Source organism: Panthera onca, chromosome B3, assembly GCF_046562875.1.
Source record: "Panthera onca isolate mPanOnc1 chromosome B3, mPanOnc1 haplotype 2, whole genome shotgun sequence".
In the NCBI taxonomy this organism is placed as follows: Eukaryota; Metazoa; Chordata; class Mammalia; order Carnivora; family Felidae; genus Panthera; species Panthera onca.
This window is the reverse complement of record NC_138344.1, coordinates 101,863,587-101,891,361: the sequence shown is the minus strand read 5'-3', so window position 1 is coordinate 101,891,361 and position 27,775 is coordinate 101,863,587. Positions and strand designations below refer to the sequence as shown.

The 27,775-nt window shown below is 41.6% G+C and overlaps 1 protein-coding gene and 1 long non-coding RNA gene across 7 annotated transcripts in view; one reads left to right on the top strand and one right to left on the bottom strand.

Moving 5' to 3' along the window:
• Positions 1-1,046: 1,046 nt before the first annotated feature.
• On the bottom strand, positions 1,047-19,358 carry LGALS3 (galectin 3). The gene is made up of 6 exons (XM_060617304.3): positions 19,255-19,358; positions 12,216-12,237; positions 10,128-10,535; positions 7,973-8,061; positions 4,563-4,728; positions 1,047-1,346 (listed from the first exon to the last, which is right to left on the bottom strand). Exons 2-6 carry the CDS (start codon positions 12,231-12,233, stop codon positions 1,191-1,193), a joined length of 837 nt encoding a protein of 278 aa, XP_060473287.1. The 5' UTR covers positions 12,234-12,237; positions 19,255-19,358; the 3' UTR covers positions 1,047-1,190.
• Positions 19,359-19,388: 30 nt separating this feature from the next.
• Positions 19,389-27,775, top strand: part of LOC132668348 (uncharacterized) — a 59,733-nt gene continuing 51,346 nt past the window's right edge. For all 6 annotated transcript variants that reach the window (XR_013556112.2, XR_013556109.2, XR_013556107.2 and 3 more), the window contains exon 1: positions 19,389-19,618. This is a non-coding gene — a long non-coding RNA (uncharacterized LOC132668348). The remainder of the gene's footprint in view (positions 19,619-27,775) is intronic.

The window sequence follows — 27,775 nt, the reverse complement described above, 5'->3', positions numbered from 1 at the left end:
GTGTTTCTAAACAGGCTTCAGGTACCATCCCTGTGTGAAAACTACCTCAGGTGAAGACAGCCACTTCACCCAAGATCATACTGTTTCTCAGATGGCTTGTATTTATTCACTGATCAGTGTCCTCTTGACAGCTCCAAAGGATCATCCCAGCTTCAGAACCCCTGCAGGGTGGGCTGAGGCATTGATGCCCAACTTCTTCTGCCCAGTTGTGTGCTTTCTCATCCCGAGTTGTTAATTGTGAGATTCTCTGCCATAAACCTATTGTGTTCTCATCTCTGCTTCCTGAGGAACCCACCTTGTAATAATAAAATATCTAGGAGGTGGTAGTATAGAAACAATAGACCAAACAATATTTTGATCTTTTGAAGTGCTATGACTACATCCTAGTTTTGAAATTGTGTTAATCTTTGGGCTTGCTGATAATGAGGAAGGGCAGAAAGGCATGGTTGAGAATGTTGGCAATGGGAACTATTAATTCTCAAGCTTATTATAGATCAATTAAGAGCTTTTTTCCTTTATAAATATTTCCTAAAAACCAAGAGAACTTACAGCAAGGTTTCAAAACAGCTATATTTGAAAACAGCTAAGTATAGTTTAGAAAGAGAAAATAGGAATGAAAAATACACCAGAATGCTAACAGTAAAAAAAAAAAAAAAAAAACAAAACTTTTTGTTTTTTTCTTATTTTCTGAATATATATTTCCTTAAGTAAGAGAGTGGGAGAATGATTTCCTTGCAGTATCTTCTGGTTTTTATGGAAACGCACAGAGGTTAAAATACTATTTTCTTATTTTAGCAAGCATAGGAAACTTTGGGAGACTCTAATGCAGTATTAATATTGCTACATATTCCTTTTCCACTGAGTCCATTATGCATTATCAAGAATAAATTGCCCCATGCCTAGCTGGCTCAGCCAGTGGAGCATGCGACTCTTGATCTCAGGGTTGTGAGTTTGAGCCCCATGTTGCGTGCAGAGATCACTTAAAAAAAAATCTTAAAAAAAAAAAAAAAAAGAATTGCCCCAATTAAATGACCTATGAAGACAGGTAACTCTTAGAATGTTTATTAAATGAGTGATTTACAAGAAGGACATTGATGAATAAAGGAAAAATTTTTCAGCCAGTAAACATGAGATTTAAATGTCTAAGAGTTTATATTCAATTTCATTTTTTTAAAACTTCCCCTGTAAGATTATATCATTGTGTGTGAAGCACTGGTGAGATCTATGTCACCAGAAATTCCCAGTTTGCTGATTTCGTGGAGATTTTTCATCCGATGATTGTACTGCAACAAGTGAGCATCATTGACCGCAACCTTGAAGTGGTCAGATTCAACCAGCACTTGTATCTGAAATGGCACATACACAAAACTGTTAGAAATGTTCATTTATGTCAAAACCAGTCTGGCTTGAGCTCAGAATGTCCCTTAGTTCATCTGTATGATCATCTGTGGAACTGACTGAAGTCCAAAGAAGTGACTTTGCAGTCAAAATAGACTCCAGAGGGGCGCCTGGGTGGCTCAGTCGGTTAAGCGGCCGACTTCGGCTCAGGTCATGATCTTGCGGTCCGTGAGTTCGAGCCCCGCATCAGGCTCTGTGCTGACAGCTCAGAGCCTGGAGCCTGTTTCAGATTCTGTGTCTCTCTCTCTCTCTGACCCTCCCCCGTTCATGCTCTGTCTCTCTCTGTCTCAAAAATAAATAAATGTTAAAAAAAATTTTTTTTTTCAAAATAGACTCCAGATATTTAAAGATTTAAGCAAAAGACAATGAAAAAAATGATAAAGGTGAAGCTACAAAGGAAAAGTTTAATAATGTGCCTACATAAAAACAAAGTTTTTGTATGGCCAACACCTAAAAATAAAAATATAAACACACCAAGTGTTGGTGAGGATGTGTAGAAAAAGGAACCCTTGTGCATGGGAATGTAAATTGGTGCAGCCACTGTGGAAAACACTATGGAGGTTCCTCAAAACATTAAAGACAGAAATACTATATGATCCAGTAATTTCACTACTGGGTATTTACCCAAAGAAAATGAAAAACACTAGTTTGAGAAGATAGATGCACCCCTATGTTTACTGCAGCATTATTTATAATAGCCAAGATATGGAAGCAACACAAGTGTGTATCCATAGATGAACAGATAAAGATGTGGTATATATATACGATAGAATATTACTCAGCCATTAAAAAGAATGAAATTTTGCTATTTGCAGCAATGTGGACAGACCTAGAGTGTATTATGCTAAATGCAATAAGTCAGACAGGGGCACCTGGGTGGCTCAGGCGGTTAAGTGTCCGACTTCAGCTCAGGTCATGATCTCACGGTTCGGGAGTTCGAGCCCCGTGTCGGGCCCTGTGCTGGCAGCTTGGAGCCTGGAGACTGCTTTGGTTTCTGTCTCTGTCTTTCTCTGCCCCTCCCCTGCTCATGCTGCCTCTCTCTCTCTCAAAAATAAATAAACGTTGAAAATTAAAAAAAAAGAGAGACAAATACCATGATTTCATGTATTGCAATCTAAAAAACAAAGAAAGAAACAAATGAACAAAAAGCAGAAACAGACCCATAAATACAGAAAACAAACTGGTGGTTGCCAGAGGGGAGAGGGATACAGGGATGGGCAACATGGTTGAAGGGGAGTGGGAGGTACAGGCTTCCAGTTATGAGATGAATAAGTCACTGGGATAAAAGGTGCAACATAGGGAATACAGTCAATGGTACTGTAATAGTGTTGTATGGTGACACATGGTAGCTGCATTTGTGAGCACAGCATGACACATAGAGATGTTGATCACTATGTTGTATACCTGAAATTAACGTAACACTGTATGTCAACTGTACTTCAATAAATAAATAAACATACTAAAGTAGAACTCCTCTAGTAAAGTGGCAAATGTCGTGAAGATCAATAACAACCAGTTCTGGCAAGAGCAGTGGGAACACTTCCCAATAATTAGTAGCGAGCACATTTATCCTTACATCCTTTTGGAAGCAGCACTTTGGCAATATCTTACCTAAATTTTAAATATGTACACTCGTGGAATAAAATTATTCTTCTAGGAAGCAAAGATAAGGACAGTTACTACAGTATTTTAGTAAAACAAGCCTTCCAGGTTTTATTCATTTAGAATATTTACATACTCCAAATTATCAATAGGGTACTTGTTGAATTATCACATATCTCAACAGTTGAAATACTATTACGTAACCATGTTTTATTTGCTTGTTTTTGAAAGAAAGCGTGTGAGAGAGCATGAGCAGGGGAGGGGCAGAGGGAGAAGAAGAGAGAGAATCTTAAGCAGGTTCCACGCCCAGTTTGAGGTCATAACCTGAGCCAAAATCAAGAGGCAGACACTTAACCGACTGAGCCACCCAGGAGCCTCTGTTTTGTTTTGTTTTTTAAAGAAGGCTTCACATCCACAGCACAGAGCCCAACATAGGGCTTGAACTCACAACCCTGAGATTAAGACCTGAGCTGAGATCAAGAGTCAGACACTTAACTGACTGAGCCATCTAAGTGCCCCTAAGTAAAAATGTTCTACTATGAAAAGATGTCCACCAAATATAGAATATGGTCCTTATAAGACCCTGCCCTTGAGGAGTTTACAGTCTAGCTATTAGTAGACTCTCTACAAACCACTCTACTCTCAACGCAACACTGTGGTCCTAATATTTTGTTACAGCAGTGCTTAAAAATGAAAAGTATGTTGGGATGCCTGGTTGGCTTAGGCAGTAGAGCATGTGACTCTTGATCTCAGGGTCATGAGTTCAGGGGTAGAGATTACTTAATAAATAAAAGTTTTTTTTAAATAAAGTAGATAAATAGTGTGTTGTATGTCATAGAAAATACTAGAAAGATACTGACCAAGTTGCAACCTTTGTGAGGTTGGGGGAAAGGAGAAACGATGGAGAACTTTTTAATTTGAAAACCTATACATTTTTTCATAAAGCAAACATGCATTAATTTTAGAACTTAACAAAATTAGTTTTGATTGCTATGCCAACTACACTGTATTAAAGAACTAAATCTCAGCCCAACTGTACCATCAAGACTTTCTGCCTTTTTTTTTTTTTTTTTAAATTTTTTTTTTTCAACGTTTTTTATTTATTTTTGGGACAGAGAGACACAGAGCATGAACGGGGGAGGGGCAGAGAGAGAGGGAGACACAGAATCGGAAACAGGCTCCAGGCTCCGAGCCATCAGCCCAGAGCCTGACGCGGGGCTCGAACTCACGGACCGCGAGATCGTGACCTGGCTGAAGTCGGACGCTTAACCGACTGCGCCACCCAGGCGCCCCTTCTGCCTTTTTTATTAAAGACGCTATTTTTCTCATTTCCAGAAAAGCTTAAACTCAAAGGTGTAGCAACAGGGACAATGGTGAAATGCGTGAATGGAGTTGGGGAGTGTGTGAGTCCTGCTGAGCCTGGTCCTGAGATGAGGAGCATATGTCCTAGTTAGGTCTCCCGGGACAGTTGATAAAAAATTCAGTTCAAATGCATTGTGGTTTTAGAGTGATTCCCCATGAAAAATATACATTATCAATATATAATAGTAGCAATAACTTACTTTGAATGGTTTACCACTTTCAAATGGAAAAGTTGATTGTCTTTCTTCCTTTCCCCATAAATTCTCCAGCTTTGTATTGCAAACAATGACTCTCTTGTTGTCCTCATTGAAGCGTGGGTTAAAGTGGAAAGCAACATCATTCCCTCTCTTGAAATCTAAAGCAAGTCTGTTTAAACCAAAGACCAGAATTAGTAAAATGATTCAAGTTGTACATATGTATCAAGTGAAGAACATAGGGTTTTTTTAATGTTTATTTATTTTTGAGACACAGAGAGAGAGAGAGAGGGGGCATGAGAAGGGGAGAGGACAATGAGAATTCCAGGCTCTGTGCCGTCAACACAGAGCCTGACATAGGGCTCAAACCTATGAACCTTGAGATCATGACCTGAGCAGAAACCAAGAGTCAGACACTCAACCAACTGAGCCACCTAGGCGCCCCAAAGAACATACAATTTTCTAAAGAGCAAATCAGTTTATAAATTCAGGGATATTTTCTAAACAGGAAGTAAATAAACCAGAGTATGGCTTCAAATTGGAAAGTATACTAGGCCAAGTATTTGATGTACTCTTGTAGTATCTGAAAGTAAGTAAGGCAGTATGTGTTCCATTGTTTTACCTCATTGTCTTTGGTCACATCATTGCATTCAGCTATCATTCCCTCTTTACTGCCTCTACTATGAAAACTCTTCAAGGTTTCCTTATGTAAGTTTAGGGCCACTTTATGCTTTACATGGCAAATAATAATGCTTACCTCTTCCCTGCCCTCCCAAGCTACTTTTAATACCTATGAAAGGCAGGCCAGTCAAATAAATAAAAGCTATCGAATACCTGCCTTCCTTATAGTTAACCAAAAACCTAAGTCCTAAAATAACAAGAATGAGACAACATAATGTTCGGTATCCTGTTGCTAAGTTGTGAGGTCATGGCGATAAATGTGTTAAACATTCCATGATGTGAAGTGGAATTAATGGAAGTCCTGGCTTAACTTTTTGACCTTATTCCTTCTCCTTGGCTGTTAATGCAAACACAAGTCCTCGGACTGTTAGAGTATTAACTCTATCCCTCAGCTTCTCAAAGTGTGCTCCCTAGAGTAGTAACATCAGAATCAGCTGGTGTTCTTGTTTTAAAGCAAGGTCTACACTCTAGACCTATTAACAATGATTCCTTGGGTTGTTTCATTTACCCAGTAACAGACATATACAACCACAAATGTATCTTCCAATATTAAATTCACAGGAAGAGGGTCAAAATAGACGACAACAGAATTTGTATTTGACGAAAAATTCCAATGGCTGTATTTTCTCTACAGTGAAAAGGAAGATCTTGCCATCTCTGCCACCTTAAGCATTCTTTTTTTTATGTAATTCCTCACACAGATTTTGCAGAAGCAAGCAACCATTTTTTTTCTGTTTACTATCCTCTTAATCATTTCAACCAAAATTAGTTTTAATCTGCCACAGGCTCTGTCTACATCTCTAGTGTTATTGGAGCTGAAGTTTCTAATGCAATAACCCTAAATAAGGCAAACATACCAGTGTGATTCTGTGTGATAGCGGCTGAGGAAGGAGGGCAGATATTCACAAATCATGAGTGCCATACGCACAGGATCACGTGTGCTGGGTTCTGTGTGGTATTTGGGGAAGAAAGATGGATAAGGACGTAGGCAGAGGATATATACGTTTTATAACTGGCTGTGAGACAAGCTTTATTGTTCAGGTAAGCACTGTGTTTAGAGAAGCTGTATAGGCTGGGTGGAAAGGGTAGTGGCTACCACACAGAACCAGGGAAAACTGGCTGGAGGTAGAGTAAATGAGCTATCTGAATGTAAATGATTAAGCTGGAGGCGGAGTCCAATTCCTGGTAACAGACAAGGTGGTTCCCATTAATCCACGAGGAGCAAGGTGACAGACAGAGGCTGCTTATGGATTCTTGTATACCTGTATACATAGCTTGAATTTGTACCTTTTGTGCACTGTTTACAAAACCCAGAAACACAGATTAATTTATGGCTGCAGGAGCTTTAATGGTACCACTAACCTCAGGGACAGGTATACTGGATGTCTTCAGGATATCCTTAACCTGCTCATATTACATGTAAATAACTAGTGGTGATAACCAGAGCCAGGCATTCCAGGGCAGTCATAAATCAGTATGGATTTTCCTAAATTAGCTCAAAGTCTTACTCCATCCTAGCTCACCTCCATCAAACCAGTTCCAATGGCAAAGGCTGACTTATTTTGATGAAGTCTTTAACTTCTTTCCAAATCTTTAAGTAAATAGTGTCTACTCAGAAGACTAGTGTTTCCCCATCCAGCCACTTAACATCTGTAGACCAGGCTGACACCATGGGAATCTGGGACTCTCCTGATGTGCCCAGTAGGAAGGCGGAAATGGCAGTGAAGCTCACCAGATCTTAGACTGCACTGTGCCATGCATGACTGCAGGGTGATCTGTACAAGTATGAGGAGAGAGTGGTATGATACGCAAGCTCTCACTAACTCAAAATCACATCCAGTGTGATCTTTGTGGTTTTGACCCTAATTTTTCATTTTTATTTATTTATTGTTTTAATGTTTATTTTTGAGAGAGAGACAGAGAGAGAAAGCGTGAGCAGGGGAGAGGCAGAGGGAGACAGAATCTGAAGCAGACTCCAGGTCTGAGCTGTCAGCACACAGCCCAACGCGGAGCTCGAATTCAAACCGCGAGATCATGACCTGAGCCAAAGTTGGATACCCAACTGCCCGAGCCACCCAGGTGCTCCTCACCCCAATTTTTGATGGGCATCTAGACATGAAATGCATGCTTGGTTTTTTAGACAATATATGGCTCAGAGTGGAGGGATGGCCAAGCATTACATTACTGAGGCTCTACTTCCCTTAAATTCTAAGGCTCTCATTGTGAGGGAAAAGCTAGTTTTTTCTGAATGGGTTTTCTGCTCTTTCTCTTTGTGCTCACAAAGGAGAACTGTTTCCTTGTGGTTCTGGGAGAAAAACAAGATTGAGCGAGGGACACTTTGTCCCTTGGTGGGAACATACACTGACTTATGGGATAATCCCAATTCTACGGGATAGAATTCTAAATGTGTAGCTTTAGAATTTTCATTAAAATCCAAAATAGATCATTTTTTTTTTTTTTTTTTAACGTTTTATTTATTTTTGAGACAGAGAGAGACAGAGCATGAACAGGGGAGGGTCAGCGAGAGGGAGACACAGAATCTGAAGCAGGCTCCAGGCTCTGAGCAGTCAGCACAGAGCCCGACGCGGAGCTCGAACTCACGGACCGCGAGATCATGACCTGAACCGAAGTCGGCCGCTTAACCGACTGAGCCACCCAGGCGCCCCCAAAATAGATCATTCTTTATTCAAGAGGCAATTGACAAATATGCTTCAGTTGCTAATTTTGCTCTTTACCTGTTTGCATTGGGCTTTACGGTGCCCAGAATTGTTATCAGCATGCGAGGCATGACTCCTCCAGGCAAAGGCAGGTCATAAGGCACAGTCTGGGGATAAAAAAAACATGTATGTGTTAATAAAGAGTCATATTTTCTTGGGGAAAGAAAGAAAAGTGTGTTGCTGAATGTGAATAACATATAATCCTAATTTAAGCCATTTTTCCAGACTCTCAAGCCACCCTGCACAGGGCCTGAAGAGATAAGGCTTCCTCCATGCACAAGCAATAATCAAGAATAAAACCATCAGTTAATTGGTACCAAAGACAGAACATATTCCCTTTTGGAGCACTGTATTTCTCAGTAATTACTAAGACATCCCAATCTATAATTCATTCACTTGGACTATTTTTTGGAAAGGCTTAAGCTAGACCTTGCAATCAACACTAACATTTTTTGCTAGCTACTCTTCTTTTTTTATTATTTTTATTGAGATATAATTGTATCAATTTTAGATACACAACTTTGTGCCACTCTTAAGACCTTTGTCACATAATGTACTTCACCATGGTTATTTTGCTCCCTGAGGGCAGACATTGTGTCACATTTGGGGACTTGTGAGTTCTCCTAAATTCTACTTACATGACGTCAACAGGGTGCTTTGAATGTGACAGATACTTAGCAGATACTTACTGATTTAAGACGTTAACAACAGAGGAAAGTGGGTGTAGGGTATACAGGAACTCTTTGTACTACCTTTGCAATTTTTTTGTAAATCTAGAACTTTAAAATTTTAAAGTTTAGTTTTTTTTAAAGGCAGATAATTTATGTATTAAATGAACACTTTTTTATTTAATACATTCCCTAGTTCTTCCACAAAAATTTATTGACCATCTATGTTTAAGGTGCTGTAAATATTCCCAAAACTCTCTTGGCTCTTCTCTTTTCCCTTCATAATTTCTTCCTCCTGGGTTCAACCACCACCCAAGTCTTTTCTCTCCAGGCCTTATACTTCCTCCTGAATTTGCTACAATGCCTCATATACAACAGGTGTGAGCTGGAATTGTCTCTTCTTCCCCATCCCCCATCAGGTCTCATTCCTGACTTCCTGTTTGGGGTTGTCCCTTGGCCGGTGCTGTAGTTGTCCATTATCAAAAACCCAGTCATCTCTGACTCCTAAGACCTAACCACTAGCTCCTGGGCTTCTTTTGTAACCTCTCTCACATCTGCCTCTTCCTTCCCACAGCCTCCATGTCCCCCTCTGTCTACAAATGACTGTGGTCAAGGCCCTGCTCAATGCCTCCCACACTCCCAACACCTTCTCTGCACTCTCCTCTAAGGTGACCTAAAAGCAGGTCAGACGCTACCTGTGCCAGCAACCACATAGTCCTGGAAGGGTCTGGTCCCATGCTACTACTAAACACTTGCCTCACATCTGTATGTTATCCCCCAACTAGTCTATACATCTGGAAGGGAAGGATCTGTGTCTGAGATGTGTCTGGAGCCCCACAGTTAGATTTTACATTTAGAATTCATTTACTAAAGTGGGTTTTAACATAAAGGGAAATTCAATCCTTAGATCACAAAATTACCTTTAGAAGGTTTTTCAAAACCACATTACCTTGGTTTCCCTACACATTCCCTCTATGACCCTGAGCAAGTTGTATGACTCTCTATTGTCCCATTTCCTCGAGTGTAAAGTAGGGATAATAACATATCCTCTAGGGTGGTTATGGGGCTAAATGAAATCATTCACATAGAAGCACACTGCTGGTGCATGTTATGTACTCAGTGTATATTAATAATAGTAACCAAAATGTTCCCCCATTACTATGATCTTGACTTCATTTATATTAAAGCTGCTTTACAAATGTCTTCAAAAGATACACTGACTTCTCTTTATACTAACAGTATGCATACTAAACGCAATACAAATAACTATTTTTTTTCTATTGGACTGATATACATCATGGCTGGTCCTCGAAAAGTGGCTCTAACCAGTGAATTTGAAGCTTCAGGTCTCTCTGAAGCCCTTTGCATGTCAGTGTGCAGAGCCAGCTCCCAGCCACAGCACAGCAAAGTAATGGCACCAACGCTCCAGACAATTGTTGTGTTCTTTCTTCATTAGCTTTGTCCTGATCACAATCAAGTATATGAAACAACTAACTCCATCTTACCAGTGGTCCAGCAGGGACGCCAAAGGGGCCAGCAGCAGGGTAGGCTCCAGGAGCACTTGGCTGTCCAGGAGGAGGGTAGACCCCAGGCCCACTTGGTTGCCCAGGGTGGGCTCCTGGTGCAGTTGGTGCAGGATAAGCAGGTGCTGTGGGGCCAGGGTAGGCTCCTGGAGGCACCTGTCCAGGGTAGGCTCCTGGAGGCGCCTGTCCAGGGTAGGCTCCTGGAGGTGCCTGTCCAGGGTAGGCGCCTGGAGGTGCCTGTCCAGGGTAGGTGCCTGGAGGTGCCTGTCCAGGGTAGGCACCAGGATAGGCGGCCCCTGGGTAGCCCCCTGCCCCAGCAGGTTGGTTTCCCCATGCGGCAGGCCATCCTTGAGGGTTTGGGTTTCCAGATCCAGACAAAGCATCATTAAGCTGGAAAGAAAGACGTAAACAATTACAGCAGGAAAAACATTCACAAAAACAGAATTTTCAGGAAACAGGAATATGTGATCTAAGAAGTAGAGGGATATGGTGAAGGTATGAAATTCATATCAACCAAACTTTTTCCACCTATTAAATAGTCTGCAGTTCCTAAGACTAAAATGAGACTTTGAGATTACATATGCTTCATCACTTTATTCTTTTTTTTTTAGTAAGAATGTATCAGCACTGGTTCATTATTTCTAACAAGTGTACCATACTAATGTAAGACATTAACAATAGAGAAAAGTGAGCGTAGGGTATACTGGAACTCTTTGTACTATCGTTGCAATTTTTCTGTAAATCTAGGACTATTTAAAAATTTTAAAGTTTAGGTTTTTTGTAAAAGGCCCGATCATGCCATTAAGTAAGTGGGATTCCAGGTTGATTAGTGTCTGGGGAGGAGGGGAGCCATACAGAAAATGGAAAGTAAAACAATTTACAGTTCTCAACATGAATCGTCTTGCCATAAAGAATGCATTTTATTGATTGATTGTTATTCTAATAATGATTGCTATACTTTCTTGGCCATAGTGGGTCAATATATTAACTACGTGGTAAAGTTAGCACATCTATCCAATGGCACAGACTTTTCCTTGGAGAGAACCAGGATAGCTTAATAAGAGTCTCCATCCCATTTCACAAGACCATTCCAGAAGAGGACTTTGGAAAGGGGTAGTTACATTCTTAGAAGCTCTCAAAGGGCTCCTAGTCCCATTTCTAATTTCTAGCAGAACCACAAGCCTGGCCCAGGCAGGCACAATAGGTGCATGGGCATGCACAGTGGTGTCTGATACAGGTCTGTACTTGCCTTATCTGCATTTTGATGATCATGGCTTATCAAAATCAAACAACTACATGGTTCAGATGAAAAGATGCCCCATAGCAGGTGGTCAGGGTGGTGGGCCTGAGTTCCCATAGTTCAGTGAATTCCATGTTTGATAGCAAAGAGTCAGCCCTGCCATATTCCCAATGTGCTGGTCAAATCCATCCCTCTTCCTTCCCTTGCCCTGATCTCAGGGAAATTGACCCCTGCAGATGGTGTTTGCCAGGCTTCCAGAGTCTGGCTAAGGGGCAGTACTGGCAAGAGATTAAAGAGTGGGAAGAAGTGAGAAGCCAGGGTATCTCTCTTTTCCTCTCTGCCTCATGGGACGTCTGCGCAGCTGCTACATTTCCTGTATCACTTTATTCTTGCCTCCATCATTTCAGAGCATGGAGGGCTGCCATTCATAATTTGCCAAAGTCAGGAGCTAGCCTTCCTCTATGTAAAAGCACATACTCTCTAACTGATGTGAGAAAAACAATCACAGAAATTAGGATGCTCAGACTGCACCACACTTCCCATTGCTCATATTATTTCTCAGCTCCTGAGCATGAAATCCACTTGCTTCTGCCCCAGGCTTTTCAGTAAAGGAGTTACTATTAGTGAGTCTCAGGCCTCTATCTGCCTCCCTTTCTTCTTGAATCTGCTTCTGGAAAAACAAGACTTCAGCTAATAAGCCCTCATTGGGCAGTTAAAGCCAGAAGGCAAATGGTGAGAAAATTAGAAGGGAATGTCTGGTGGTAAAGAAAAAAAAAAAGTCCTCAACCTACATGGAATATATATTAAGAAAATAAACATAAAACACTTACTGAAAAACTGTCTGCCATTTTCCTGAAAGGAGGAAAATAAAGATAGGTTATCATTTGATCCTAGATTTGACCAGTTTCCATATCAACACAACATCACAAATAGTTCATTGGGCAGTTCTAGACAATCTACAGGCAGGCATTTTATTCCCCAGCCAGTTTATTCCCTAGATACGCCTAAATCAGTGGTGTTGGAACTACCAAAACAGCTCATCAAAGGGCAGGGATGCACTGCAGCTAGATTACCAAGCCCTATTTAATTCATAACTTTAAACTCTAATCATACTAGCCTGTGTTCTGAATCCTGGGGCCTACAAGACAGGAGAGAGAAGAACAAGGAAGAAAATGTTCTGCCCCTTTCTTTGGTAAAAACACAAACAGTCCTGGTTCATCAGTGATCCTCCACACCTTCCTTCCTGGGCACTTTTTCCACCACCTCTTACAGGTTCAGCCTCCTACAAAGGGTAATCACCCACCTCCCTTCCCGGTCCCAAGATCAGCCCCCATGCCATCTTCAGGGTTTTAGGAGGAAAGCAGAGTTGACTGATTTCTACTGAGATTTGAAAACCAGTGCCCCTATGTGTAGCTACTGCCAATCATTTATTCCTCCAATGGCACATATTTATGCCTGCTCTGGGTCAGGCACTGTGTGGGCTCTTGTCTGGGTTTGAAGATGGATAGGCCAAGATCTGTATGGTCAAAGGGCTCACAGGCCAGCAGGGATCACAAGGGATCAATACTGTGAGCCAGACTGTGTGATGGGGCATCTCAAGTAGAACTATTACTTCTAAGAGGGGAATAGGTGGTATTGTTTGAGCTAAGCCTTAAAGGAGAGGTGAGATCAGATGTGGAGCAATGAAAATGAAAGGCAGGCACAAGATGCCTCTTTTCTTCCCCCTTTCTTCCTTTTTTTATTTCAAGATATTTTTTATTCCAAATGAAACTCCAGCAGTATAACAAACAAGGGTGTGGGAAAAAAAAAAAAAAAAAAAAAAAAAGAGAAGAGGAGATGAGAGGAGAGTCAGACAATGTGGAGGAAAATATTTTTGGGTAGGATGATACCAAACAGAGTTGGCTTTGCCCAAAGCTGACTCCAGGGGAGGCCTTGACATATCACTCCTGCTTTCTCCTGCTCCTCTCCCTGAGCCATGGCTCTAACCATAGAAGATATTTCACACCTGTCCCTGCTGCAGGTGCTCTGGCAGTGAGGGGAGGAGGACAACCTGGGACTCCTGAGGCCTGGGTGAGTTTTCTCGGATCAGGATCACCTGCCAAAGTGACCTGGCCCTTAAACAATCAGACTCTCTTTTTCCTTGAGTTGCTCACTTGTGAGATTTACTAAATTATTTTAAGAAATGACATTACCCCAAGAGATCCTAATTGATATGTCCTAAAATTGTAAAATATTACACTTTTTGGTTAAAAAAAAGAAAAAAGGCAGAGCCCCTCCTAGGACTTAATGTCCTTCATTTATACATACCAGATACCTTATCAAACTCTGCTGTTACTTATACCGTTAAATGTTACCTCCTACTAATTTTTTCTGCACATCTCCTTTTTAATCTCGGCATTCTCAAACATATTTGGAAGCAGTTTAAGCATATCACCGTGTCCATCTTCTAAAGTGGAAAACTGCTGGCAGTTTGGCTAGGAAGTCACAGTGACGCTCCCAGGGCTTATATTCATGTGTTTCTTGTAGCATTTGATCTTTTATTTTTTTTTTTTTTAATTTTTTTTTAACGTTTATTTATTTTTGAGACAGAGAGAGACAGAGCATGAACGGGGGAGGGGCAGAGAGAGGGAGACACAGAATCGGAAACAGGCTTCAGGCTCTGAGCCATCAGCCCAGAGCCCGACGCGGGGCTCGAACTCACAGACCGTGAGATCGTGACCTGAGCTGAAGTCGGACGCTTAACCGACTGAGCCACCCAGGTGCCCCACATTTGATCTTTTAAAGCAGAAGTCAGGTGCTCCTCTGCTGGTGTTCCTTCCTTAAAAGGCTACCACTGCTTAGAAAAGTGTGCTGCCACCGCAAGAGGAACTTGAGAGAAGAGTTGTTACAGAAAAGGGGGAAAAAAGGATGTCTCTTATTTTTAATTTTTTTTATTTATTTTTATTTTTTTAATGTTTTTTGAGAGAGAGAGAGAGAGAGCGAGCGAGCAGGGGAGGGGCACAGAGAGGGAGACACAGAATCCAAAACAGCCTCCAGGCTCTGAGCTACAGCACAGAGGGCTCGAACTCACAGACCGTGAGATCACGACCTGAGCTGAAGTCGGACGTTTACTGACCGAGTCACCCAGATGCCCCTAAAGATTTTATTTTTAGGACTCTCTACACCCAAAGTGGGGCTCAAACTCACAATTCTGAGATCAAGGGCTGCATGCTCTACTGACTGAGCCAGCCAGGCGCCCTAGAAGGGATATTTCTTAAGAAAGCAAAGACTCTCGTTTTGGACAGCAGTAGGAAATAATCTTGAACTTCAAGGTGGGCAGAGAGTTCAGTTCCTTTGATCACACAAACTTTTCTGCCATTCCTAGGCAACATGCCAAAGACCCATATTTATAACTTTATACATATTGTTGACTTCTCTTAAATATCCCCATTCGGTAAAGGCTTTTTCACAGCCTCAGCACCACTAACGTTTCAGGTCAGATACACCGTCAGAGTCAGAGCTGCCCTGAACATTACAGGATGTAGAACAGCATTCTTGGCTTCAATATACAAGATGTCAGCAGCACAATACCCCCCCTCCCCATTGTGACAACCAGAAATGTCTTCAGACATTACCAAATATCCTGGGGGCAAGGGAGGGAGGGCAAAATTGTGCCTGGTTGAGTAAACACTTTAAGCTGATTAGCGTGTATATCCCTCCAGAAATGTAGATATACAGATCAATAAAAGCCAGAAAGTTATTTTCAATAGTTAAAACCAGCTAAATCTGGGGGTGCCTGGGTGGTTCAGTCAGCTAAGCGTCTGATTCTTGATCTCGGCTCAGGTCATGATCTCCTGGTTTGTGGGATGGAGCCCACATCTGGCTCTGTGCTGACAGTCAACCTGGGGCCTGCTTAGGATTCTCTCTCTCCCTCTCTCTCTGACCCTCTCCTGCTCGCACTTGCTCTCTCTCTAAAAATAAATAAATAAACTTAAAAAAAAAAAAACCTAGCTAAATCTGTACCATTGGCCTTATAAAGTTTCTTATTAATATAACACCTATCAAACTAACATGTGTTTAAAGGCTGATTAAAACCAGAAACTAAAGACAGCATTTCCAAAAAAAAAAGACAGCATTTCCAAAATTTAACATTTCTTCCTAAAGTCTCTGCTGGAGCATATTCAGCTTATTTCCATCTCCAACCAAAACAATTTGAGAAACAAAGCAGATTTCAATTTCTTTCCACTGCGTTTCACATAAAGCCTTGGGTGACAGTTTGGATTGTGTTGTGACACATTAGACAAGCCCATTAGAATAATGAAATCCTGCATTAGTGTGGTACTTTTTGGTTTATGAAGCACTTTCCCATACCTTTCCTATTTTCATTCTGATAATAATCTTACAAGATTTTCATGGGAAGGTTAATATTCCCACTCTAGAGGTGAGGAAACAGAGGCTTAGAGAGCTAATATGGTGGCCTAAAGTCATTCCGTCCTTGGCAGGCCAACAACCAAGGGTCCAAGGACCCTCACTCTTAATTCAAACTCATTGTATACTAACGTAAAATCTTCACTCTTTGAAATGTTAAAATATAGTCCTTAAAAAGTATTTATTACTTCACTTAGAAATTAATTCTCTGGCTTATTCACTCAGGACTACATAACATGTTGAAATTATAAACAAATTTAAAACGATCATGTTTTTGTCAGAAAAAGCTGGGTGACTCATTCAGTGAGCTCCAACACTCACTGTATCCAATACTGAATACAACGATGCCATTTTGCACAGTCATTTTACTAATTATAACCATATTTAAACCAATAAAGTGTACTTTTCCAAAAACTGGGTATGCACTGTTTTGCTATTTTAATTCTTAACCATCAGATCTCTTTTTTGAAAAAGTTTATAACCAATGCTTTTTTGAAATCTAGCAACCATAGAGCTTAAAAAAAAAAAAACTATTTGGATAAAAGTCTTCTTACTTGCCTGGAAAAATTCTTTCTTTCTTTCTTTTTAGATGGATTGTTTATATAAAGAGATAATCAAATAAAAAAAAAACAAAAACTTCTCACCCTACAGATGCTATAGATATATGAACTCTATCCTGCCATTCCCAGAATCAGAGAATTTAGAAGCTCCAGAAAAGAAACTATATCAAAGACAAAACAAAACACTGAGGAAATACTACCTGGGTCTTCATATTTGGAAAAACCTACAGGAGGTAGTTCAGTGTTGCTTTGGAATAAGGAATTTAAACATGAGTCATAATGCAGACCATTTTAATTGGCTGTTAATTGTACTTTACCCTCTAATAAAGAGTGGCTATCTACTGTACTATGCTATTCTAGGCCCACCCAGCAATTAGTCCAGTAGTCAGGGTTCCTGGGAGCACTTCTGAAATTTCTGCTCACAAAGGGCCTTGACCTTTATACGAGCTGAAAGAGAAGTGGATCATGAATGTATTTCCTCAGAACCCCAAGGCACTGCCCACACTCCTCTCCGAAGAATACAGGAGGCAGTTGCCGAAACATGGAGCAGGGCTTGAGGAAAATCCACTTTCCAAGGCCAAATTTGGTGATGCTGAGTTGGAATAAAGGAAACTGGTCCTTTACTAGGATTTCCTTCTTATCATAGTTCCTCAGCATCAAGGAAGCTAAAGTTACCTTGCGCCTCTCAGTTACTGATTTTTCCCCCTATGGAAAAGCTGAACATCAATCAAGAGAGAACACATGATACTTAGTCAGCAGCAAATTGGAAGTTTATAGCAAGCACTGTTCTGGCAGGCTTACCACTCAGAATTTAATGAGAAGAACCAGTTCAGGAACTAGATACCAAATGTTAACTCAGCTGTCCTCAGGAGGAGCCTGTTTCCCAAACTATCACAGGAAAGAGAGGCTATGGTTTAGATAAGTTACCATGAGTCTCGGATACATTAACTTTATAAGCCAATCTTATTTAAGGTCAACATGAGATGCTCAAGTTATAACATATTAATATAAGTCTCTGTTGCAGTTAAGATTTAGAGTCTAGGGGCACCTGGCTGGCTCAGCCGGTTAAGCATCTGACTTCAGCTCAGGTCATTATCTCATAGTTCCTGAGTTCAAGCCCCACATCAGGCCCTGAGCTGACAGCACAGAGCCTGCTTGAGATTTCCTACCTCTCTCTCTGCCCCCTCCCTGACTCATGCCTCCCCCCGCCCCATCTCTAAATAAATAAGTAAATAAACAAACAAACTTAAAAAAAAAAAAGATTTAAAGTCTGGCTGATGAGATGCTAGGCAAATAGGTACCTAAGTTATAGGAGAGACCAATACTGGCCTTTTGACGTCACTAGCAATAAGTAAAAAGTCTTTATATTAAAGCACCTCTTGGGGCTCAGGTCATGATCTCATGGTTCCGGATTTCATGGTTCATGAGTTAGAGCCCCATGTTGGGCTTTGTGCCAACAGCTCAGAGCCTGAAGCCTGCTTCGGATTCGGTGTCTCCCTCTCTCTGTCCTTCCCCTACTTGCTCTCTCTCTCTCTCTCTCAAAAGTAAAACATTAAAAACATAAATAAGTAAAGCACTTATGTATTATTTGTAGCATAGTGAAATATTGGTTAAAGACCTCTGAACAGAGTGAGACTTGCCTATTCCATTGAAAAAAAGCTAGCTTTGGGGGTCAATCTATCAGGCAGTGTGCCCCCTCTTCTGCTACTTAAGTAACGTTGTGAGGCATTCGTCTAACACTTTTAAGCTCAAAACATTCAAAAACCATCATCAAACTTTTCCCCAGAACATGCTGATTCTAAGTGTAACCCCCAAACATTATGAATTTAGGAAGCAGTTCCAATCTTCCAAAGAACACAGATGAACTTTTTCCATTCCTTTCCCAGAATCCGAGAAACAGATTGGGTCACTGCGGTTCACCTGTCCTTACTGTCCAGAGACCCATCTCCCAGGAGTCACTTTACAAACATTCCACAGTATCTGGACTAGCAATCACTAACTTGAAGGGGGGGTCTCACCTTATGTGTGCCCTATGTGACTCTCTGGCATTAAGGTCCTACTCCTCAGAATGGACACATTTCAGTGTTTTTATGTAAGGAACTGATAATTCAGAATACATCTTCATACATGTCTTAAGAGCTGCCCCCAGCTGGAGCTCTGCACTTTTGGGCTACCATTCTGCCACACCCAACACGTCCTCAGCACAGATCCGGGATGTTAATGCCCAAGCTAGCCAATCTGGGCAGGGATGAGTCACCGATTTGCAAAAGCTTAGGATGTGCGGTCTTCGCCAAGCCGGGCACATGCCCACTCAGGCCCCGGGGCATCACCATTTTCTGAGGGATCAGCACCCCGAGAGCCGCTGCAGCCCCTGCCGCCGCCAGGCCTGCTGGAAGAGCCCCAGCGCCCCACAGCCAGATGCAGCGGCCGCGCAGCCCAGTCCCGGGGCGCAGGAGCCGCCTCCAGAGTCCCTGGGCAGGCTCCCCACCTCCTGCGAAGGGGGACCGGCTTCCTAACCCCGAACTGGAACCCGGGCGCGCGGCGGGAAGGCGGGACGCCGTGGTCGAGCCTCCCAGTCTCTGCGGAGGGTGACCTGCGCACCAGCGGGTGGTCCGCGGACACACCCAGGGCCCGCCCAGCAAAGTGCGTGAGTGTGTGCAAAGCGCCGCTAACTTTCCCGGAGTCGCACACCGCTTCTTCCAGGGCTCGCAGGTTACGGCCCCTGCCCAGGACTGCTCCCCCAGCTCCGCCCGCGGCCCTCCGCCTCTCCGCGCCCAGCCGCGGCCCCCGGCCCGCGGCCCCCGGCCCCCGACCCCCGCGCGGGCGCTCTCGCCCCTGCCCCGTCGGGGCCGTCAGCAGGCTCCGTCCCCGTCCCCCGTCCCCAGGCGCCCCCGCCACTCACCCCACAGCCCAGAGCTCCCTAGTTAGCTTGCTGCGGGGGGCAACTTCAAGCGAGCTGGTACGATCCCTGGCGGGGCGGTGGCTCCGCGCCTCAAATAGTCCCGGCCGGCCCGCCTCTCCCGGGGCGGGACCTCCACCCACACACACCCGGGCCTCTCCCTGCCGTGGGGCCGGGCGCTGCCCCACCGCACACCCGGCGCCGCAGTGGCTCCTGACCTGGAGAGACCCCCAGCCCCGCAGCCTCCAGTCGGTCTCCTGCGCCCGCCCCCACCTCGAGACCTGGAATTGTGGCCACGTTCACCGCCCTCTCTCCAGATTCACCTGGTCACTCCTCAGACCAAGACAGAGTCTGCGAAGCTTTCAGAGTATGCTTATTTAACGCTTTGCTTGCTGGCTTATTTTAACCATGTTTGCTTATTTGCTGCCTGAATTGCGGACGCTCTCCTCCTCTCTGCATTTATTTTCCCTAAACCCTCTCTCACTATCAAAGCCTTTCCTGGAAGTGCACGGTGACTCGTGTCACTGGGAGGGCGCTGGCAAGTTTTCTGAGGTGCTGGGTGAGATAGGTGGGAGGGAGGGAGGGCCGCGGGCGGAGGTCCCGGTTCTTGGCCCTGGATTCATTCACTTTCTGAACTGTGAGGTGGGTACCCACCTCGCTCTGACGGCCCTAAATTACTTTGGCTTGTTTGCTCCCCACATCTTACCCAGTGTTTGGTGTGTAATAAGTTCTCCCTAAATATTTTTTTCATGAATGAATGAAATAATGAATACCTTCCTAGAAAGTCTTTGTTTCCCCAAAGGTTGGGCAGGGTCCTGATGAAGGAGGAACGTTTTATTTTATTTTTTTTAATATTTACTCATTTTTGAGAGAGAGAGAGAGACAGAAGAAGAATTAGTGGGGGAGGGGCAGAGAGAGGGGGAGACAGAGAATCCCAAGCAGGCTCCAGGCTCTGAGCTGTCAGCGCAGAGCCTGAAGTGGGGCTTGAGTCCATGAACCTTGACATCATGACCTGTGTCAAAGTCAGCGGCTTAACCGACTGTTACACCCAGGCGCCCCTGAAGGAGGAACAGTTTAAACACAAAAGTCTTTGGCAGAGGCAGGAATAGGATAAAGCTACCACTCTAAGAAAACTTCTTACAACAAATAGTGATTCTTGCAAGAGAAAAGGTATTTATTTGGTATCATTTCACTGAATAATAGCTGAGTGAAATGGTTAAGGATGCCTAAGATGAATTTTTTAAAGTTCTGATATCTACTCAACAAAAATCAACTCAAAATGGATTAAAGACTTAATTGTAAGACCTCAAAACAAAATTCCTAGAAGGAAACAAGGGAAAAGCTCCTTGACATTGGTTATGGCAATATTTTTTTGGGTAAGACTCCAAAGTACCAGCAACAAAAGCAAAAATAAACAAGTGGGACTACATCAAACTAGCAAGCTGCACAGCAAAAGAAATAATCAGTAAATGAAAAAACAGCCTACAAAATGAGAGAAAATATTTGTAAACTATGTATCTGATAAGAGTTAGTCTTCAAAATATATAAGGATCTCCTAGAACTCTATAGCAAACAACAATAACAAAAACAAACAACAACAACAAAAAACAAATAACCCTATTTAAAGAATGGGCAAAGGACCTGAACCAGACAGTTTTCCAAAGAAAACATCTGACCAACAGGTACCTGAAAGGGCACCCAGCATCACTAATTATCAGGGAAAAGCAGGTCCATACCACAATGGGGCATCACTTCATACCTGTTAGAATGGCTATCATCAAAAGGACAAGAGATAAGTGTGGGCAAGGGTGCAAACAAAGGAACGCTTTGTGTATTGTTGGTTGGAATGTAAATTGGTACAGCCATTATGGAAAACAATATGGAGGTTCCTCAAGAAATTAAAAATAGAATGACCATATGATTCAGCAATCCTACTTTCTGGGTAGGAAATGAAATCACTATCTTGAAGAGATATCTGCATTCCCATGTTTATTGCAGCATTGTTCATAACAGTCAAGACATGGAAACAACCGAAGTGTCTGTTGATGGAAGAATGGATTAAAAAAATGTCACACACACACACACACACACACACACACACGGAAATATTCAGCTGTGAGAAAGAAGGAAATCCTGCCATTTCAACAACATGGATGGACCTTCAGGGTATTATGCTAAGTGAAGGAAGCCAAGCAGAGATAAACAAATACCATATGATCTTACTTATATATGGAATCTAAAAGAACTCATAGAAACTGAGTAGAATGATGGTTACCAGGGTCTAGGGGTGTGGGAGAAAATGGGGAGATGTTGGTCAAAGGGTAAAAACTTTTAGTTACAAGATGAATAAGTTCTGGGAATTTAATGTATGGCATGATGACTATTGTTAAAAATACTAGATCACAGGGGCGCCTGGGTGGCTCAGTCGGTTAAGCATCTGACTTCGGCTCAGGTCATGATCTCGCGGTCCGTGAGTTCGAGCCCCGCGTTGGGCTCTGTGCTGACAGCTCAGAGCCTGGAGCCTGTTTCAGATTCTGTGTCTCCCTCTCTCTCTGCCCCTCCCCTGTTCATGCTCTGTCTCTCTCTGTCTCAAAAATAAAAAAATTAAAAAAAAAAAATACTAGATCACATATTTGATGGTTGCTAAGAGAGTAGTCTTAAATGTTCTCACCACACACACAAAAAATGGTAATGTGTGAGGTGATGAATATGTGAACTAATTTTACTGTGGTAATCATTTCACAACATATGTGTATATCAAAAAATAATGTTAGGAGTAATAAGAGCTAATATTCACTGAGCACTTATAAAGTGCTGTGTACTATGCTTAGTGCTTTACATATATATATGGGAGCAGGAATTTTTGTCCCCATTTCATTTATTTATTTATTTATTTATTTATTTATTTATTTATTTTTATTTAGTTTTTCCCAAGGTTTTAAAAATGTTTATTTTTTATTTTGGGAGAGAAAGAGTGAGTGGGGGAGGGGCAGAGAGAGAGGGAGAGAGAGAGAAAATCCCAAGCAGGCTCCATGCTGTCAGTTGCAGAGCTGGATGCGCGGCCTGATCTCACAAACCGTGAGATCATGACCTGAGGTGACCGCTCAACCGACTGAGCCATGCAGGCACTCCTCCCAAGTTTTTTAAATCTCCCTGTGGTGATCAGGACAAGTGCACTCCTTAATTCCCATCCCTTATTTCACCCATTCCCCCACCTACCTCCTCTCTGGTAACCATCAGTTTGTTCTCTATAGTTAAAGTCTGTTTCTTGGGTTATCTCTCTCTCTTTTTCCCTTTGCTCATTTGTTTTGTTTCTTAAATTCCACATGAGTGAAATCATATGATATTTGTTATATACCAGTTAGCATTATACTGTCTAGCTCCATCCATGTTGTTACAACATGGCAAGATTTTAATGCCTTTTTATAGCTGAATAATATTCCACTGTGATATGTAAAACATCTTCTTTATACATTTATCAGTTGATGGACACTTAGGCTGTTTCCATATCTTGGCTAGTATAAGTAATGCAGCTGTAAACATCAGGGTATATGTATCCCTTTGAAGTGCTTTTGTATTCTTTGAATAAATACTCAGTACTGTGATTGCTGGATCATAGGGTAGTTGTATTTTTAACTTTTTGAGGAAACTCCATATTGTTTTCCAGAGTGGCTGCACCGGTTTGCATTCCCACCAACAGTACAAAAGGGTTCCTTTTCCTCCACATCCTCGCCAACACCTGTTGTTTCTTGTGTTTTTTATTTTAGCCATTCTGACAGGTGTGAGGTGAGTGGCGTTCCATGGTGTAATGGTTAACACTCTGGACACTGACAGGTGTGAGGTGATATCACGTTATAATTTTGATTTGCATTTCCCTGATGATAAGTGATGATGAGCATCTTTTCATGTGTCTGTTAGCTGTCTGTATGTCTTCTTTGGAAAATTATTCTTACCTTCTGCCCATTTTTTAATTGGATTATTTGTTTTTTGGAGCATTGAGTTTTATAAATTCTTTATATATTTTATATACTAGCTCTTTATCAGATATGTCATATGCAGATATCTTCTCCCATTGTGTAGGTTGCCTTTTAGTTTTGTTGATTGTTTCCTTGGCTGTGCAGAAGCTTTTTATTTTGATGTTGTTCCAATAGTTTCTTTTTGCTTTTGTTTCCATTGCCTCAGAGACATATCCAGAAAGAAGTTGCTGTGGTCGATGTCAAAGAAGTTACTGCCGATGTTCTCTTCCATAATTTTTATGGTTTGAGGTCTTACATTTATGTCTTAGTACATTTTGAGTTCATTTTGGTATATGGCTTAGGAAAGTGGTCCAGTTTCATTCTTTTGCATGTTGCTGTCCAGTTTCCCCAGAACCATTTGATGAAGAGATATTCTTTTTTCCCATTGTATATTCTTTCCTGCTTTGTCGAAGGTTAATTTACCACATTATGGGTTCTTTTCTGGGCTTTCTATTCTGTTCCATTGATCTATGTATCTATTTTTGTACTAGCACCATACTGTTTTCATTACTATGGTTTTGTAATACAACTTGAAGTCCAGAATTGTGATGCCTTCACCTTTGTTTTGCTTTTTCAAGTTCCTTTGACTATTCAGGGTTTTTTGTGGTCTATACAAATTTTCAGACTCTGTTCTAGCTCTGTGAAAAACCCTGTTGGTATTCTGATAGGGATTACATTACATGTGTAGATTGCTTTGGGTAGTATAGACATTTTAACAATATTTGTTTTTCCAATCCATGAGCATGGAGTATCTTTCCATTTCTTTGTGTCATCTTCAATTTCTTTTATCAGTGTTTTATAGTTTTCAGAGTACAGGTCTTTCACCTCTTTGATTAGGTTTATTTCTAGATATCTTATTTTTGGTGTAATTGTAAATGGGATTATTTTCTTAATTTCTTTTCCTGCTGCTTCATTATTGGTATATAGAAATGCAACAGATTTCTGTACATTGATTTTGTATCCTGTGACTTTACTGAATTTGTCAGCTCTAGCAGTTTTTTGGTGGAGTCTTTCAGGTTTTCTATATATAGTGTCATGTCATCTGCAATAGTGAACGTTTCGCTTCTTCCTTACTGATTTGGATGCCTTTTCTTTTTGTTGTCTGATTACTATAGCGATGACTTCCAGTACTATGTTGAATAAAAGTGTTAAGAGTGGACATCCTTGTCTTGTTCCTGACATTAGGGGAAAGGTTCTCAGTTTTTCCCCACTGAGGATGTTAGCTGTGGGCTTTTCATATATAGCCTTTATTATGTTGAGGTGTGTTCCCTCTAAACCTACTTTGTTGAGGGTTTCTAATCATGAATGGATGTTGTACTTTCAAATGCTTTCTTTGCAGCTATTGAAATGATCATTTGGTTCTTGTCCTTTCTCTTATTGATGTGATGTATCACTTTGATTGATTTGTGAATATTGAACCACTCTCACTCATAACCCAGGAATAAATCTCACTTGATCTCAGTGAATTATTTTTTTAATGTATTGTTGGATTTGGGTTGCTAATATTTTGTTGAAGATTTTTGCATCTCTGTTCTTCAGGGATATTAGCCTGTAGTTCTTTTTTTTTCTTTTTTCTCTTTCTTTCTTTCTTTCTCTTTTCTTTTCTTTTCTTTTTTTTTTTTTTTTTTTTTTTTTTTTTTTTTGTAATGTCTTTATTTGATTTTGGTACCAGGGTAATGCTAGCTTCATAGTATGAATTTGGAAGTTTTTCTTCCTTTTCTATTTTTTGGAATATTCTTCTTTGAGAAGAATAGGTATTAACTATTCTTTAAATGTTTGGTAGAATTCACCTGTGAAGCCATCTGGTCCTGGACTTTTGTTTGTTGGGAGTTTTTTGATTGCTGATTCAATTTCTTTACTGGTAATTTTTATCTCCATTTTAAAGATGAGAAACCTGAGGCACAGAGTATTCAATATGACCAAGATCACAACATAGATCAAGTGGAAAGTACATCAGGGTCTGAGAAATAAGTGTCTGGAAATAGGATATTTGCCATTCAATAAATTGAGGCAAAGAACACAACAGAAAGAACTAAAGAGTGGAAGGAAGGAAGGGAACAGAGGGAAAGAGGAGGGGGAGGACATGAAGGAGAGAGATGTGGAAAGAAGAAAAAAAAAACACTACCAAGAACATGTCACCAAAAGTTGGTAGATTTTTTTTTTAAATTATTTTTTTAACGTTTATTTATTTTTGAGACAGAGAGAGACACAGCATGAACGGGGGAGGGGCAGAGAGAGAGGGAGACACAGAATCGGAAGCAGGCTCCAGGCTCTGAGCCATCAGCCCAGAGCCCGACGCGGGGCTCGAACCCACGGACCGCAAGATCGTGACCTGAGCTGAAGTCGGATGCTTAACCGACTGAGCCACCCAGGCGCCCCAAGTTGGTAGATTTTAAAGTTGGAAGGGGTCATTCAGAAATGGAATTGACCACAAGGTGAAATGATCTCTGAGAGAACAAAGGAGGAGAGTTGCTCTGTGGATTCATGTTTTAATTCTAAGGAATGGTTTTCCTGTCTCATACTGGATTGTGTCTGGCTAATAGTATGTATGAGAAAGCCTCTGTATGTGCTTGACCTATATCTTGGAGCTTTTGGGTTTTGGGCTAGAGAAGGAAGGGGTTTTGTGCTAAAGAATGAAGAGGATATTGGAACCAATCTCTGCCCAGCCTCTCTTGCGGGGTTGGAGCCCCAGGGAGGAAAGAATGGACTGTCTTTGAGAAAGCGTTGAGAGAAGCTGTATCAGGCCCAAGACAAGACAAGAAACAGTCCTCCCCTGGGAGGCAGCCATTCCTTCCCCTTCTGCATATACCCTAGGCTGTGCTGGCTCTTCAGGGATTTCCAGAGCAGATTCCTGGGACAGACATTAGGGTTCTCACTAGGTTCTCCTAGTGTCACTGAGAGTTCTCTCAAGGAGATAATGGACCTTTCCCAAGGGATGGGGCAGATACTGCCACTGACGGGGGTGGCACACTACTTTCTTTAGCAGAAGAACTGAGCAGGGGAGAGGCTGCTCATGTAAGAACAAGACTATGGGGAGCTTATAAATAACCTCGGTGGGACAAAGGAAGCCTGGTTTGAACTGGCCAGCTGGTGGTTATGATGTAAACTAGTGATGCAGTCACACATGTTCTATGTTTTGGGTAATGACTTCACTCAGCAAACCAAAATGGAAAATTGGAAATGTGGTATTGTGGTATAATCTCATGAATACAATGGGATCGAAGGGTGGAAATTAATGAAAAGTCCAAATTACAGTTTACCAAAAAAATATATAGATACAGATATACAGGTATATTTAGTGTGTGTATATATATATATATATATATATATATATATATATATATACACATCTATAAATAACTCCAAAAATAAGATATTTTTAAATATTTTATTTTATTTTATTTTAATTGTATGTTATATTATTTTTTGAGAGAGAGCATAGCTGGGGAGGGGCAGAGACAGAGGAGAGAGAGAGAATCCGAGGCAGGCTCCCCACTCAGCACAGAGCCCAACTCGGGGCTTGATCCCATGACAGTGAGATCATGACCTGAACTGAAATCAAGAGTCAAACGCTTAACTGGTTGAACCACCCAGGCACCCCTATAATTTTTAAATTTTTAAAATAAATGTGTTTGGGGAACCTGGGTGGCTCAGTTGGTTAAGCATCCGACTTTGGCTCAGGTCATGATCTTATGGTTTGTGAGTTCTAGTTCCACATCTGGCTCTGCTCTGACAGCTCTGAGCCTGCTTTGGATTGTCTGTCTCCCTCTCTGTCTCTCTGCCCCTCCCCTGCTCTCACTCTCTCTCTCAAAAATAAATAAATAAACATTAAAAAAAAAACCTTTAGGGGCACCTGGGTGGCTCAGTCAGTTGAGCATCAGACTTCAGCTCAGGTCGTGTTCACACAGTTCGTGGTTTAAAGCCCTGCATTGGGCTCTGTGCTGACAGCTCAGAGCCTGAAGCCTTCTTGGGATTCTGTGTCTCCCTCACTCTTGCCCCTCCCCCGCTTGCACTCTATCTCTCTCTCTCTCTCATAAAATAAAATAAAATAAAATAAAATAAAATAAAATAAAATAAATGAATAAATAAATAAATATTTTAAAAATGTAAGATGGGTTTCAGGGTTCTTATAAACTTAGAAATTATGTCAAGCAACCCAAGTAGACTTATAATATGAGCTACTTGGGATCCTATGATGTCCAAGAACAATGGATATGTGATGTATATAAAACTGTATTGCTAAGAAGGAAATTGGAGGAAGCAAACATTCAAATTTAGAGTTTAACTTGGACTGTCCCTCCCAGCACTCTCCCTCTCACTTACCTGACCCTGGCCACAAGGGCCTGCTAGCTCTTCCTCCTTGATTATAAGACTCACTCCAATACAGCATCCTTCACAGATGGTTCCCTATATATGAGATTCTCTTGTCTTTAGGCTTGCACAGAGAAGTTACTGTGTGTTGGGGATGAATCACTGTGTGGCTAGGAATTAGTTATGAAAATATAATC